Below are 14,315 nucleotides of genomic sequence, written 5' to 3'. Positions count from 1 at the left end.
TTTTCATTACACATCAACGTATTTTTTTTAATGCAAAACATGTTTTAATATAAACATCCAGATGATAAAAACTTTTATAACAGTGAAAACAGATCTAAATGTTCAGATCTGTTTTACAAGATTGCAAAGCCAAACACTGAGACCAGGCTTGAAAACAGCATATCTTGTCATACAATCAAAATATTGTACACACAGAACACAGCTCGATGCTTCTCGAGTCCACCAGCATAACACCCAGTTTGTCAAACCTTCAGCATTAGAAATTTTTGTCAAGCTGCACATGAAAAACACAAATTCACCCACAATGATAAGTGCTTCCATCCTACAGACATTTTGCTGAGAGGCAAAAATTGCCAAATGCCATGTTTTGGAAAGTAATATGAGAGTGCAAGGCAACCTAAAATATATATAATATATAAATCACGTTTTTAACTTTGGCCAAGACTTATAACAATTAAGCAGATTTCTACAGGTATCTCCCTCAAATATTCCAACTTAGTTGTTCAGTACATACAGAAGTTTATTTCCAAGTATTTCAAAACTGGAAAGTCTTTAAAATCATTCTGTATTTTCTACAGAGCCATTAAAGTTTATAGATACAGCTATGTTTAATAGTCAGGTCCTCTTAGGTAAAAGGAATGAGAGATGCTTGCTTCAAGAGCAGGCCTTCATCACAGACATTTCAACACAGCCCCTTGGACCAGTCAGCAGCCAGGCTCTAAGAGCCATGTTTTCAGAAAGAGAGGATGGTCTTGTGGATGATTTCGATGGACTCTCTGATTTCATCCTCCTTGATGACGAGGGGCGGGGCCAGGCGGATGATGTCGCCGTGTGTGGGCTTGGCCAGGAGCCCGTTATCGCGGAGCCGCAGACACACCTTCCAGGCGTCGTAGTCTGCAACGGGAGGGAGGGAGGGAGAACATCAGCAGGACATTGAGGACGTTCCCAGCACAGCAGAAGAGGTGTCACACCTGCTTGCCAGCTGGCAGAGAAGTGATGCAGGGTGTCCACAAAGGGAGAGGTCACTCGGAGCAGCTCTCCGGAATCAGCGCAGAGTGACGCTGCTCCAGAGCTGTCCTTTGCCTCAGCACACTGAGTTCTGCTCCTTCACAGCTCAGTGCTTGACCGGCACTCAGTTAGACTTTTAAATAAATTTTAAAAGGGGAACCATGTGAGGAGGAGGTAAGGGAACACATGGACAGGACTTCAGACAAGGTTATGTTTATGTAACCTGGGTTTCATCACATCATCATAGAAAATGACACCACCTTCCTGCAGCACTGTATCCCTTGATATTCAGATTTCTGATACAATTCGATATTATTCTCATATAATTTCTCCCTAGAAACTTGTTCTCCATCATTAATTTTTTTCTTCTTTGTACCCTCCTGTATTCATTGTACTCTTCTAACTCTTCTGAAAACAACTAATCCCAGCCCATGCTCCCATAATCTGGCAGGAACTGGTGTTCCAGATGTAAAGTTTTATTCCAAAGAGGAGAGATAAAGGTACTTGTTGGGAGGCAGGTTCACCATCAGGCTTGAACATTATCAAATCATAAAAGAGTTCAAATAATTTAAAAACAATTGTTCAGCTTTTCTTCAATTAAAACCCTATTTTTAATGGCACACAGTAACTTAAATAATTTTTCAGGGGGTACTACAGTATCATAGCCATCGTGGCTACATGCCATCCCCTACCTACAATTTAAGTTGAAAAATACTTCTCCATGCTGTGTTTCTGCAGTTGATTTTATTTCCTCACCTTTGGTTTCCCGAATTACGATTGCATTTAAGAGCCCTTTTCCTCTTACAGCAGTTACAATATTAGACGGAGTCTTCATGAGCTCACTTCTTAGCAGATTACCCATTATTTCTGCATTTTTTGCCAGATTTTCTTCTTCAATTACCTAAAGAGAAGTCAGATCTACAATCAGCTGAAAGGCACTGCATTTGTTCTATTTACCATGGGGAAGGATGGATCATGACTCTGAACCTGCTGATTCACAAAAGCTGTTGCAGCCACAGCGTCCCTGCACAGGCTGCAAGTCCCAGCAGGTTGGTATTGAGCCTTTACTCATTCATATCTACAAGAAACAATAATGCCTTTGAAATTTTATTCTAAATTAACTGCTCTTTGTTTGCTGTTATTTGCAAGTAAACAGTAAACCTCTGAAGGCTCTGAATCTTTGCAAGTCTGAGTTCTGGGTAGTGATGAGGTTTTCTGTGTGACCTGCATCAATGTAGTCAATTAAGCAACCACAAAATAATTGAACTGCACCTTCTGGACAGGACATTGTAGTTTCTATTTGAGATCCATACCTGTTCTCAAGCTCACAGAACAGCAGCTTCTGCTGATATAGTAAAATAAGCCAATTTTGAAATGACTTCATGAAATTAATGAAGGTATTTGGCCAAATTTACATAATTTCCTTGAAACTTCCCCTAGATGAATCTTATTTTGACATTTAAGACATTAAGATTATAAGAACACAGGAAGTGGGCCACATTTCCAATAAAAATTGTTTTATGATCTACAGATAATCACTACCAAATTTCCATTCTTATTTAAAGCTGATCTACAGATAACCACTACCAAATTTCCATTCTTATTTAAAGCTGGATTTCTACTTTTAGCATGAAAAAATAATACCATTTATTTAAGCAAAGATCATGAGACCCTTTTTAATTTGGATTCCAGATCTCTAGCCCCACACACAAACCTCCAGTGCTGTCATTGCCACACGGCAAGCTAATGGATTTCCTCCATATGTGGATCCATGTTCACCAGGTTTAATGGTCAGCATAATTTCATCATCACACAGCACTGCTGAGACCTAAAATGGGAAGGAAAGCAAATTCACATACTTAGAACAGGAAACTTGAATATATCTAAAGCAAACCTTCCCTCAGAGCTCAGGAAATTTTCAGCCTATGGTGATAAATTATATTTACATTCCCAGCTCTGTATACAGAATAGCAGATCTGACAATCCCATAATTAATCCCTTAAACACTCTCAGCTGTAGTGGTAACACAACTTTCAGTAACAGCTGAGGGGAATTCTCCAAACTGAATATTATTTCAAGAGTTTAAGCTTCAATACTTGGTTTAACAACTCAGAAATCCTGTCAGTTGGCCAAAATAGTTCAAGGCATTGTAATTTCCAGCCTAATCAGCAAGAATTTAAGTCACTCCAAGAGGATAAAATCAGCCATGCAGGCATGCCAGACAAATGAAATAATGCCAGTTTTTCAGCTATAAAGGTAGTATTTGGTATTCCATTATTTTACTATGTCTCTCTCAAGTTGGACTGTCTGGTCATAAATCACAGTTAGTCTTGCAAACAACAATTTCCAAGTACAACAAACATCAGATTTATTGTTCTTCCAACTGGCAGATTTTCAGTGTTGATGACTAAGGAAAAAAAAGATTATTCAACAAATGTTTGAGTAATTTTATGCTACTTTAAATTATTGGTATTTCTTTAGTACTCACAGGGTATAAGCCACCAGAAAGGGCCTTTCCAAGAAGAATTATATCAGGTCTCACATTTTCATGGTCAACAGCCAGCATTTTCCCTGTTCTGGCTAAACCAGTCTGTATTTCATCAGCAATAAACAGAACCTTTAAAGAGAAGAAAATCCAAATAGAACAGGGAATTACTTTCACTGTCATTACTAACCCAATTCTAATACAATTTTTTGAGGTATCACTGCAATAATGAAGACAACTTTATTAATAATATGTAAATGTCTTCCTTTGATGATATGAAAATAATTGTGACTAGCATTTACAAATTAGGAATCTGAATTCTATTGGAACAGAGAGACCGCTGATTTTTAAATCAGAGATCACTGGTAACCATTTTCCTCAGTGTTTCATTCTGTGATCCATTATTGTTACTGATTCTTGATAGCAGTTACGCACATCAGCAACAAAGGTCTTGGATAGCCATGGTAATTGGAAACTTATAATGTGGAAAAGAAATTAGAAGTTAAATTAATCTAAAATAAGTCCAGTTGAAGAATAATAATTAGAAACTTAAATCAGTGACAATAGTAAGAAACAGTGAAAAATGTGCACTGCTAAGAAGTACTTTTTAGTGAGACATTACCAGGAAACACAAGAGATATCCCTGCATTATTCCACAGAAAGAAAAGGGAATTATTAAACAGTATATAAAGTTCTACACCTTGCATAGAAGGGTGACCTTACAGGTTACACCCTGCAGTGCAGTGTTACGTGTTTAACGCTACACTGAATTCTCACGTTGTGTTTTGTGCAGAGGTCCCTCACTCCTGTGAGATAGCCTTTGTCAGGAACAATCACACCTGCTTCCCCTTGAATTGGTTCCACCATGAAAGCTGCCACGTTGGGGTCTTGAAGGGCCCGCTGCAACATTTGACACAGGGAGAGGAGAGACAAAAAGAAAAAGCTTTTACTCAGGTCAAATACATGTAGCAGAACCTGATTCTAGCCCTGGTGTTCTTCCTGAAGGGATGAGAACAGCATTCCTGTCAGGCAGCTCTCTCCAAATGCCACTTCAGTTCTAATGCTGCAGTTGGCAGTGTGAAATCAGCTGCGGTGCTGGCTTGGGAAGGTACAAACCTTGCAAACTGCAAACCCAGTTTTGAACTGCAAAGCACTTGATCAGATCAGTTCATAAATCACCTCAGAAATACCTTCAGTTTCATATTACCCCATACAATACAAACAACTCTTCCCTTAAACAAAAAAGGAATTGAGCCCCTCCAGAACAATTTTACCTTAAAGCAAAGTTCACAGGTACATTCCTGCACTATCAAGTTCAAAAAGGTTTAGATAGAAGTCCACGAGGCACAAGAGATGAATGATTCCCAGCAGGAATTTAGTACAGCATTTCTCAGCTTTGCCCCAGGACCAGAATGAATTCAGCTCTAATGAAGGCATCAAATACTTGCAGGCCTTTCCCCATGGGCAGCCTGATGTAGGTTCAGACCTGACCAAGCTTTTCCACACTGCAGCTGTAGCCCACTGAGAGACCTTTGTGTCCCCTAAGCCAAGTCCAAGGAGAAAAGCAGCTCTGTCCTATAATCCCTCAATCTCCAAAACCCACTCACTTGTATGAAGCAGTCCCAACAGGTACAGAGGTTTTTACTCACAGAAATGGTACCTAATCAAGGTCACCCCTCCTCACCTGCTTGACAGGATTAGCCTCAGAAAACACAGGGAAATACTGGGAATCACTGGCATTTCAGGAGCCTGTGAAAGTGAAACAGCAGCCTGGCATGGTTTTAAGGATGCTGTGAAACTGGTATAAATATTGGCAACTGCAGTGAATTCTAGTCATAGAATCACAGGATGGTTGGGTGGGGAGGGATTTTAAAGCTCATCCCATCCCACTTCTTGCCATGGGCAGGGACATTTCCACTAGGTCAGGTGGCTGGGAAAATAAACAGATCATGTAGTTTTTCTTTCACATCCTAAAGCATAACTGAAAACCAAAACCGAAGCAGAATTTTCCCACATTTCCTATCCATAATGATAACAAACACATTCCTTATATACATCTACTTACAGATATCTCAACGTCAAAGCACGTGTTTCAAAGTATAAACTTCTGATTTTCCTTGCTATTTACCAAAGAGACATTGTAAAATTATTTCATACAAATGAACAAAAAATTGTCAAATACCTCAAGAGCTGGTAGATCATTGTATGGGATCACTTCAAATCCTGGCATGAAGGGTCCAAAGCCATCATAGCTGGATGGGTCAGTAGAACTGGAGATGGCAGACATTGTCCTACCCCAGAAGTTGCCAGCTGAAAAAAAAAAAGGAGGGAAATTGTTACAAAACTGACCAAGAGCCAGAACACTTTAAAGGACATCACACTTTCCACTTGGTGATGCATTTTAAGGGTTATTTAACAAGATATTAGCATCCCTCTCCTAATTGTTAGCATTTTGCATTGATGCCATAAATACACTCTGTTGCTATATCAAAAATCAAAAGAAAATTATACTCTAAAATATACAAAATAATACATATAAAATATACAAAAATATACAAAATAATTTCCTTACGTTTTCTTAGTAGCCTGGAAAATTGAAAATAACTCTGATAACATCTTTTTATTAATAATGTTCAGCTTTAATGCAATTATTACTTATAAAATGTAGGGGAGAAGATAAACACCATTAATCATTTAAGTCCTAAAAATAAAGCTGTCTGTAAGCCTAAAACATAATTCTGTGCATTTCAAAGATACAGAAGAAACTATTTAGATGTCTAAAAATCTTGTGATTTGCACTATTTTATTTAGAAACATCTGTTAAAATGTCCAGGAGCTGACATGTCCGTTACCAAGACAATCATATCTTCATTTTAATATTCAGTTAAAACAAGAGACTCTCACTAATCAATAAGGTGCTAATGAGACCAAGGAAGATTAAGGGTTCAGCCTTCACAGCTCACTGTCCAGCACAGAGTCTGTGTCAAGTTCTCTAAACTGATGTTCAAAGCCATTTCTTAGCTATCCAAAAGAGCTTTTGTTCTGCAAAAATGGGGAGAACATCCCCTTTAGGAAAATGAGAAAATGCTTACTAAAAGTTGTCTGAAAAGCAAAATTAAATATATAGACAAGATAAAAAATGAGAAATATTTGTTCAAAGAATTCCCAGATGAAAAAAAAAAATTAAGAAACCTATTCATTTCCAAAAACCAAAAAGCAAAATTCAAGTATGCACTGCAATTTATAAATGCTGCCTAATCACATTTATGGCTTTTTTATGTACCAGAAGTTAAAAATAGTACTTGCAGCTTACAAAAAAAAGGTCAGTTTTTAAATAATAAACTTTATTCTGGAAAAGTTTTCTAAAATGTAGAGCCATTAAACAAAATTAGTATTAACAAAATTGCTTTATCTGTAACCAAAGAATACTAAATATAAGAATTTTTTTAATTGTATGTGGTGTTTTAAATTTTTTTCTTTAAAAAGATCAGAAGTCTCTTCAGGGCCTGGTAACTTCACCCTGTTACAGAGCCAAGCAGAGCAGGCAGGTAAAGGGAGGAAATATCCCACCAGAGAATCAGGGTTCATTATTTACTTTAGCAATGTTGCTTTTACCTTCATTATATGATCAAGGCTCTAGTATGGCTTTACTGGGTTAATGCCAGTTTCTGGAAGACCTGGAAAACGCAGGACAAAAGCCCTGGTGGGTGAAGCCAAGAGGGAAGCTTAACCCTATTGTGCAATCTGTGAGAGGTGTGACACCAATCTGAGGAATTAACCACAAAAAAGTTTTGTAGGAACAACAACTCAGGAATAAAAAGTACTGCACTTTAAGTGATTAAAGGAGCATGGAGGACTGGATGTTCTTTCTTTCCCTGTGACTTCAGGCTGCCTCCCAGTAACCCAGTGTCCAGATCCTCAAGTCCTCAACTCGTAACACACACTTAACATACCTGCAAAAATGATTTTAGCTTTGTATTTTGGAATTCCTTTCACAGTGTAGGCCCATTTCCGAGCCAGTTTACAGGCGGTTTCTCCAGCTTCCACTCCTAAAACATAAAGCAGTAACATTATTACTCTTGCATGTCAAACAGGCCATCAGTGCAGCAGAAAAAGTTATACAACCATTGAATCTCAGAGACAAGAATGGAAACAAAATATTCCTTTACCTGTGTTCATTGGAAGAACTTTGTTGTAATTGAACATTTTGGTGACCATCTCCTCATATTCCCCAAGGACATCGTTGTAGAATGCTCTGGATGTCAGAGTCAGTTTTTCAGACTGGGCTTTCAGAGCATCCACAATCTTTGGGTGACAGTGGCCTTGGTTGACTGCACTGTAAGCACTCAGAAAGTCAAAATACTTCCTACCTTCAACATCCCACAGGTAAACACCTGGGAAAACATACCTGTGGTCAGTACACAAAATAAAAGAAGACACAAGACCAAAAAAGGCTCCTCAAACATAATTAAAACCAAAATGAATTTAAATTAAGTGATAATATATGAACAGCCCTCAAGGACGTAGATAGGGTTCCAATGCACCTTTTCCTCTCACATTAACGTTAAACCTCTCCAGACAAGGTAACAGAAAAAATTAAGTTGCTTAAAATTTTTCTTGCTGAGTTATTCTGGAAATTATCAACCTTCCGTGTAATTTTAGAGACACCACAATTTTTTTCAGGTGCCCTTAGGCATAATGATCCAGCTCTCTAATCAACAATTTGCTATCTTTGTTTCATCAATGATCTCAATCCCACCAAAAAGAAAACCCAACAAAGATTCAGAAATCAATCAGGTCAAAATCATTCTGCCGTGTTCTCATTCACCTCCACAGCCACACAGCACCTACAATCTCCAGGAAAAAATCTAAATAAAATACCTTTTCCTCTTTCCAGAGCAACAGGCAGTGGGTGATAGTTGTGAGCACCATATTTGGCCTCACGTTCAAAGATTAAATCCGAGGAGAGAGGCCTCTGAATGGTTTTTTTGGGAGCAACTGAGGTAGCAGAACTCAGTGAGGAATGAAGACCTCGGCAGAGAACAGCAAGGTGCTGGGAGCGGGTTAGCTTGGAAAGCATGATGGACTTCAGGAATTCTGATACAGGTCTGGAGGGGAAAAAAAATAAAGGAAGTTAATAATTAGCACTAAGAACACTTCAGAAGAAATGTCTGACACGATTGAAGTGGTTTTACTGCCAGGATTAGAGGTTCCTCAACTATTTTGCAATTCTATGAAGAAAGCTTATATGAAGTATAAATTAATGTGGGATTAACATCAAATAAGTCCTTTTTTCTATTCTCTATACTTACAGAAACAGAAAGAAAACTAAACTGTGTGACTCAGCAAGTCTATGAACTATAATTACATCATTTTTCCTGTAAGTGTTCCTTTTTCACTATGCCTTAAATTCTGATTTACTAATATAAACTACAGTAAGAAAGTTAAGTTCATCAAATTTCTTGATCTATTGAAATGCCCATTTTCTACCAGATTGTCATTAGACAAATCATGTCACAAACTTCCATGATATTGGCTATCCCTGGAAGTGTCCAAGGCCAGGTTGGATGGGGATAGTGGAAGGTGTCCCTGCCCATGGCAGGGGGTGGCACTGGATGAGCTTGAAGGTCCTTTTCAACCCAAACCATTCTGGGATTCTGTGATCAAAAAATAGATGGAGAATTAAGAATAGATCAGATGTTAATGATCTTTAGAGCACTCTGTATTCTCCCAGCCATTTCCCCTGAATACATAACCTTGTACTTTCACCATTTAGGGATAATCTGAGGGCAGGATCTCATGAGGAAAATGCACTTTGATTTCTTCTCCGTGCCTGCACCTCAGTCAATATAAAGATACTTCCCAGAGAGGAGGACGTGAGCTGGCACTTAAAAAGCTGTTTGAGGAAGCTCTTCCCACAGCAGGGAACGGCAGAGAGCCAGGAGTTCCCAAAGCTCAGGTTTCTGGTCTCACAGAACATCACACTTACAAACTGGCAAAAGGTTTAATCCCCAGAGGAGGATCACAGATCACAACAAGTGCTCTGCTTATCAAATGCAGCCTCCCAGTAACACACTCCCCAGCAGAGTGAAGAGCTGAGCAGCCTGGACACTGCTGCACCACCTAACAGAGGCAGACTGCAAAACCTACCCTAAATACCAACAGCAGGATGCAAGGATGGCTTACACAAAGGTGCTGTTGTTTCAGGCTGCTTGCAGAAGACAGAAGTAGTAAATCATGGATTTATCCCTAATTTATTTTGGAAAAAATCCACACCCGGAATGTGCTGCCTTGAACAGAGAGGCATTTCTTTCAGCAGACTCCTCAGGTATTACATTTCTGCTCCTCACTTCTGACCAATGCCAAAAAACTTTTCTCCATCTACCAAAATCCAAGTGTTTAGGAAGTCAGTATTCTCCATTCCAGGAAGAGATGAATGCTGCACAACTCTGGGCATGTTTCCAGCTGTTAAAGATTAGCCCTTTGTGTTAATACTTTTCAAGACTATTATTCAAGGATTTAGCAAACAAAAAAGACAAATACTTCTCTGTGCAAGAAAAAATTTTGATGACTCAAAATTTCAACCTGCTCAACCCCTAAAATGTAATTGGTCTGTGACATCCTGGCCCCTGGCACACCTCCATGGCAGAGCAGCTAATCCTATCAAAGCTTCTAGATTTTGGAGATTTTCCAGACATTCCTGAAATGAAAGGTACAAAGAAGTTAAACTCTCATCTGCCCTGCATCAGAGGTACCTCTCTGCATGAAGGATCACAGATCCTCAGTTTGAGGTTCTTGCTTTACTTCTTGCATATTGGAAAATATCAATCAGATTTTTTTTAAAGCTCTCTTTCCTCCATTAAGGGAATTGCCCTGCAAACTGTGCTAGTGAGGCCACATCACTTTAGCCAAGTGTGGAAGATTACATGGAGAAGAGCTAAGAATTACAGATGAATCTGGAGTTAAAAGGAAGGGGAAAATTTGGGGTTGATGATGATCAGCAGGACAAGGTGAACAGAAATTTCAGGAAAGAGGAGGGGCATAATAAGGAGAAAAACCCAAGCAAACAAAATGAAATAAAATCAAACTCATTACCGAGTGTGAGAAACGTGATCGTGCACTGGAGCAGGCAGTACAGGAATCAGAAGTCAGGAAGTTACACCAACTGGAAGAGGTCTTGCATCAGAATAGAAGACCACTGAAAACACAGCTGTAAAACAGCTGAACAGCTTTGCTCAGCTATTGAGCAAGATTATCCAGACAGGAGCCTGCAGACTGCACAGGTAAACTGAATGGTTGTATGAACCTGACACTGAAAAACACCCCAAGCTAAAGGGGGGGTGTTGTCAAACACATGAAAACATCAGCCTCATGTTGACAGAGCAGAGAGCAATCAGTGCCTCACTGCAGCCTCTGCCAGCTGAGTCAAAGGGGTGAACGCTCAAGGGGACAAGCAGGGGGACATCAGTGTGGACATGCCAAGCTACCTGTGCAGACCAGCACCACAGCAGGAACAGCTCAGGACCTAGGCTGGCAGACAAGAACTGCAGAATCACTGAGGCTGGAAAAGACCTCTGAGATCACTAAGTCCAATCTGTGCCAAATCCCCACCTTGTCCCCAGCCCAGAGCACTGAGTGCCACATCCAGCCCTTCCTTGGACACCTCCAGGGATGGGGACTCCACGACCTCTCTGAGCAGCCCCTTCCAATGTCCAATCACCCTTCCAGGGAAGAATTTCCTCCTGATGTCCAACCTGAACCTCCTCTGGCACAGCTTGAGCCCGTTTCCTCTCGTCCTGTCACTTGTCACCCAGGAGAAGAGCCCGATCCCTACCTGGCTACAGTCCCCTTTCAGAGAGTTACAGAAAGGATAAAGTCCCCTCTGGGCCTTCTTTTCTCCAGCAAAACAAACAAAAAACAAAATAAAGGAAAAGCAATAAACCCAGCGGTGAAATACCAGATCCCGCTGGCCATCTCCCCTCCAAGACAGTGCAGAGGCAGGGATGTGGCATCGCGGAGCGGGGCTGACACAGGCACAGAGGAGGGGAGGGACTGTCACCTCCCCCGCTCCACGGGCAGTGACAGCGCTCCCGGGGCCTTGCCGACGGGGCCGGCTGCGGCGGGACAGAACCGGGGCACGGTGGCCCGGAGAGAGGCGGACATGGCCCCCGAGGGCCGGACGGGCCGTACCTGGTGCTGCTGGAGGTGCCGGAGCGCCCGCAGGTGCCGGAGGTGCTGCCGGTGCCGGAGGTGCTGCCGGTGCCGGGGCCCGCGGATAAGAGGCGGATGCGGCCGCGGGCCACTGTCACCGCTCCTCGCCCCGCCCTGCCCGGCTAACGTCACCGGAATTGCGCCCGCCGATTGGCTGTTGGGGCTGATTGGCAGTCACCGCCCCCGCGCTGCCGCACCTCCCCTCGTCGCGGGGGCTCCCCATTGGCGGGTGCGCGCGTGCCAGGGCCCCACCCATTCCCGGCTCCCAGGGGCGGTGCCCCCGGCCCTCACACCGGCACCCCGGCCCTCAGAGCGACGGCTCCGTTCTCCCTTCCTTCACCGCCTTCTCCTGTCCCTCACACCGGCACCCCGGCCCTCAGAGCGATGGCTCCGTTCTCCCTTCCTTCACCGCCTTCTCCTGTCCCTCACACCGGCACCCCGGCCCTCAGAGCGACGGCTCCGTTCCCCCTTCCCTCACCGCCTTCCCCTGTCCCTCACACCGGCACCCCGGCCCTCAGAGCGACGGCTCCGTTCTCCCTTCCCTCACCGCCTTCTCCTGTCCCTCACACCGGCACCCTCAGAGCGACGGCTCCGTTCCCCCTTCCCTCACCGCCTTCTCCTTCCCTCACACCGGCACCCTCAGAGCGACGGCTCCGTTCCCCCTTCCCTCACCGCCTTCCCCTGTCCCTCACACCGGCACCCTCAGAGCGACGGCTCCGTTCCCCCTTCCCTCACCGCCTTCCCCTTCCCTCACACCGGCACCCCGGCCCTCAGAACGAGGGTTCCGGTCGTCAGACCGGGTTCACTTTTCCTCAGACTGAGGGCCCCGGCCCTCGGACCGGCTCATCCCGTCCCCCCTTCCCTCACCACCTTCCCTCATCCCTCACACAGGCATCCCCGTCCCTCTGACTGAGGGCTTGTCTCCGCTCTGCCGAATTAGCCTTGAGAGCAATCTTTGTAGCCACAGAGCCCCACACGCTCCCTGGGGGGAGGAACTCCTCCGCCTCCGCGCCCTCCCGCCGCTGTCACCTCTCATCTGCACTTGTGCCCTCGAGGAAGTCACTGTAGAAAAGGGCAAGCACTGACAAAAAAATTGAGAGGAATTAGGAAAACATTCCTGGGAATAGGAAGTGTGTGGGATGGTGGTGGTGTCTCTGCTGGCGGCTGCAGGTTCCCCAGGGATGTGATGACAAGTGCTCTGTGTGTGCTCAACTCTGACCTTTCTCTTCCCAAGAGATGTGCATGAGCATTTCCCCAATCTTTTAAGATATGGCTATCAGAAAATAATTCGGAAAAACAGCCAAGGATTCATTGAGGTTGCTAAGGAATTGCTCACGGAGCTCCTGTGCCAGGTGTTTTTGCCTACATGCACCAACCTCCTCCCCAGTCTGTCACGGTCCATCCATTGTTGCCGTGCCTTGCCCTTCTCTGCATGGAAGGGAATTGATGGAACCCCGAACTTCAGGTTTTGCTGCTTTGGGAGAGAGGGAGGGAACGTGGGGGGAGTGAGGTCCAGGAGTTCTCTGAGCAGGAGCTTTGAGCTGGGACCAGCAGGTGAGCAGGGACAGGCTGGAATGAGCCAGCACAACCCTGACCTTTCCCCGAGCTAAATTACACCTGGAGAGCATTTTGTAACCAGAAGATCTGGGTGTTTAAGCGGAACTGTGAGGTGTGTTTCATAAATACATTCTGGTTTTAGCAAAAAAAAAAATAAAATCATAGACTGGTTTGGGCAGGAAAGGACCTTAAAACTCATCCAGTTCCATCTGCTACCATGGACAAGGACACCTTCCCCTATCCCAGGGTGCTCCAAGGGAGCATTCCCAGGGAACAATTCCTTCCCAATATCCCATCTAACTCTGCCCTCTGGTGCTGGAAGCCATTCCCTGTGTCCTGTCCCCCCATGCCCTTGTCCCAAGAACCTCTCCAGCTCTCTTAGAGCTCCTTTGGGCACTGGAAGGGACTCTGACTTCTCCTTGGAGTCTTCTCTTCTCCAGGCTGAACAATTCAAATTCTCTCAGCCTTTACTCACAGGAGAGGTGTTCCATCCTTATAATTTTGCTATGCCATCCTCTGTGCCTGCTCCAGCACTCCAGGTGGGATCTCACAAGAGGAGAGTATAGAAGAAAACAAATAATATTTCACTTTTTATGATATTCACCTCACTAGGAAGAGCAACAAAAAAAAACCCAAAAAAAAAAAAAAAAAAAAAAAAAAAAAAAAAAAACCCTCAGTCTTAGCAATGGTAACTTCTTAGTGCCTCTTGTTCTTTGTCCGTAAATTGCCCTGACAAATTTATCAATGCTGGAGAATAATTTATTTCTTCCACAAAGAAAACATGATATCCTAGTTGACACACAGAGAATTTGCAGAGAATTTAGCTTCCCCTCACTAAAGCAAGCAATTTGAAAATATTCCTGAACCTTGTCATATCTTCTAACCAAATTGCTCAAACCTTGGACGTCAAGGAGCAGCACCGCTTATGCCTTTGGAGAACAATGCCCTCGGAGAAAATTTTCCCAATGCGCAGTCAGCTTGATGCAATGAGGGCTGGGAGGAGAACAGATGATGTTGAGCTCTTTATAAACACACAGAGAGTTAGGCTCAATTT

The 14,315-nt window shown here is 43.1% G+C and overlaps 1 protein-coding gene across 2 annotated transcripts; it reads right to left on the bottom strand.

Moving 5' to 3' along the window:
* OAT (ornithine aminotransferase) lies at positions 1-12,614 on the bottom strand. 2 transcript variants are annotated; one of them, XM_053949577.1, is made up of 10 exons: positions 12,592-12,614; positions 8,375-8,601; positions 7,663-7,887; positions 7,447-7,542; positions 5,676-5,803; positions 4,271-4,393; positions 3,497-3,625; positions 2,723-2,836; positions 1,765-1,909; positions 1-894 (listed from the first exon to the last, which is right to left on the bottom strand). In XM_053949577.1, exons 1-10 carry the CDS (start codon positions 12,597-12,599, stop codon positions 734-736), a joined length of 1,356 nt encoding a protein of 451 aa, XP_053805552.1. In that variant the 5' UTR covers positions 12,600-12,614; the 3' UTR covers positions 1-733. The 2 variants fall into 2 exon arrangements, with proteins under 2 accessions (XP_053805552.1, XP_053805553.1); XM_053949578.1 differs by lacking the exon at positions 12,592-12,614 and adding an exon at positions 11,684-11,831.
* Positions 12,615-14,315: the final 1,701 nt, after the last annotated feature.

Source organism: Vidua chalybeata, chromosome 8, assembly GCF_026979565.1.
Source record: "Vidua chalybeata isolate OUT-0048 chromosome 8, bVidCha1 merged haplotype, whole genome shotgun sequence".
In the NCBI taxonomy this organism is placed as follows: domain Eukaryota; kingdom Metazoa; phylum Chordata; class Aves; order Passeriformes; family Viduidae; genus Vidua; species Vidua chalybeata.
The sequence above is the reverse complement of the archived record's forward strand: the minus strand, read 5'-3'. Positions and strand labels throughout refer to the sequence as shown.

What these genes read in the sequence shown, in the direction of transcription:
- OAT (XM_053949577.1), bottom strand. An exon ending in ATGATCTACCAGCTCTTGAG is followed by an intron (nt 4,394 to 5,675) that starts GTATTTGACAAT and finishes CAAATGTTGCAG; the next exon opens with CGGGCCCTTCAAGACCCCAA. An exon ending in ACCTCTGCACAAAACACAAC is followed by an intron (nt 3,626 to 4,270) that starts GTGAGAATTCAG and finishes TTCTCTTTAAAG; the next exon opens with GTTCTGTTTATTGCTGATGA.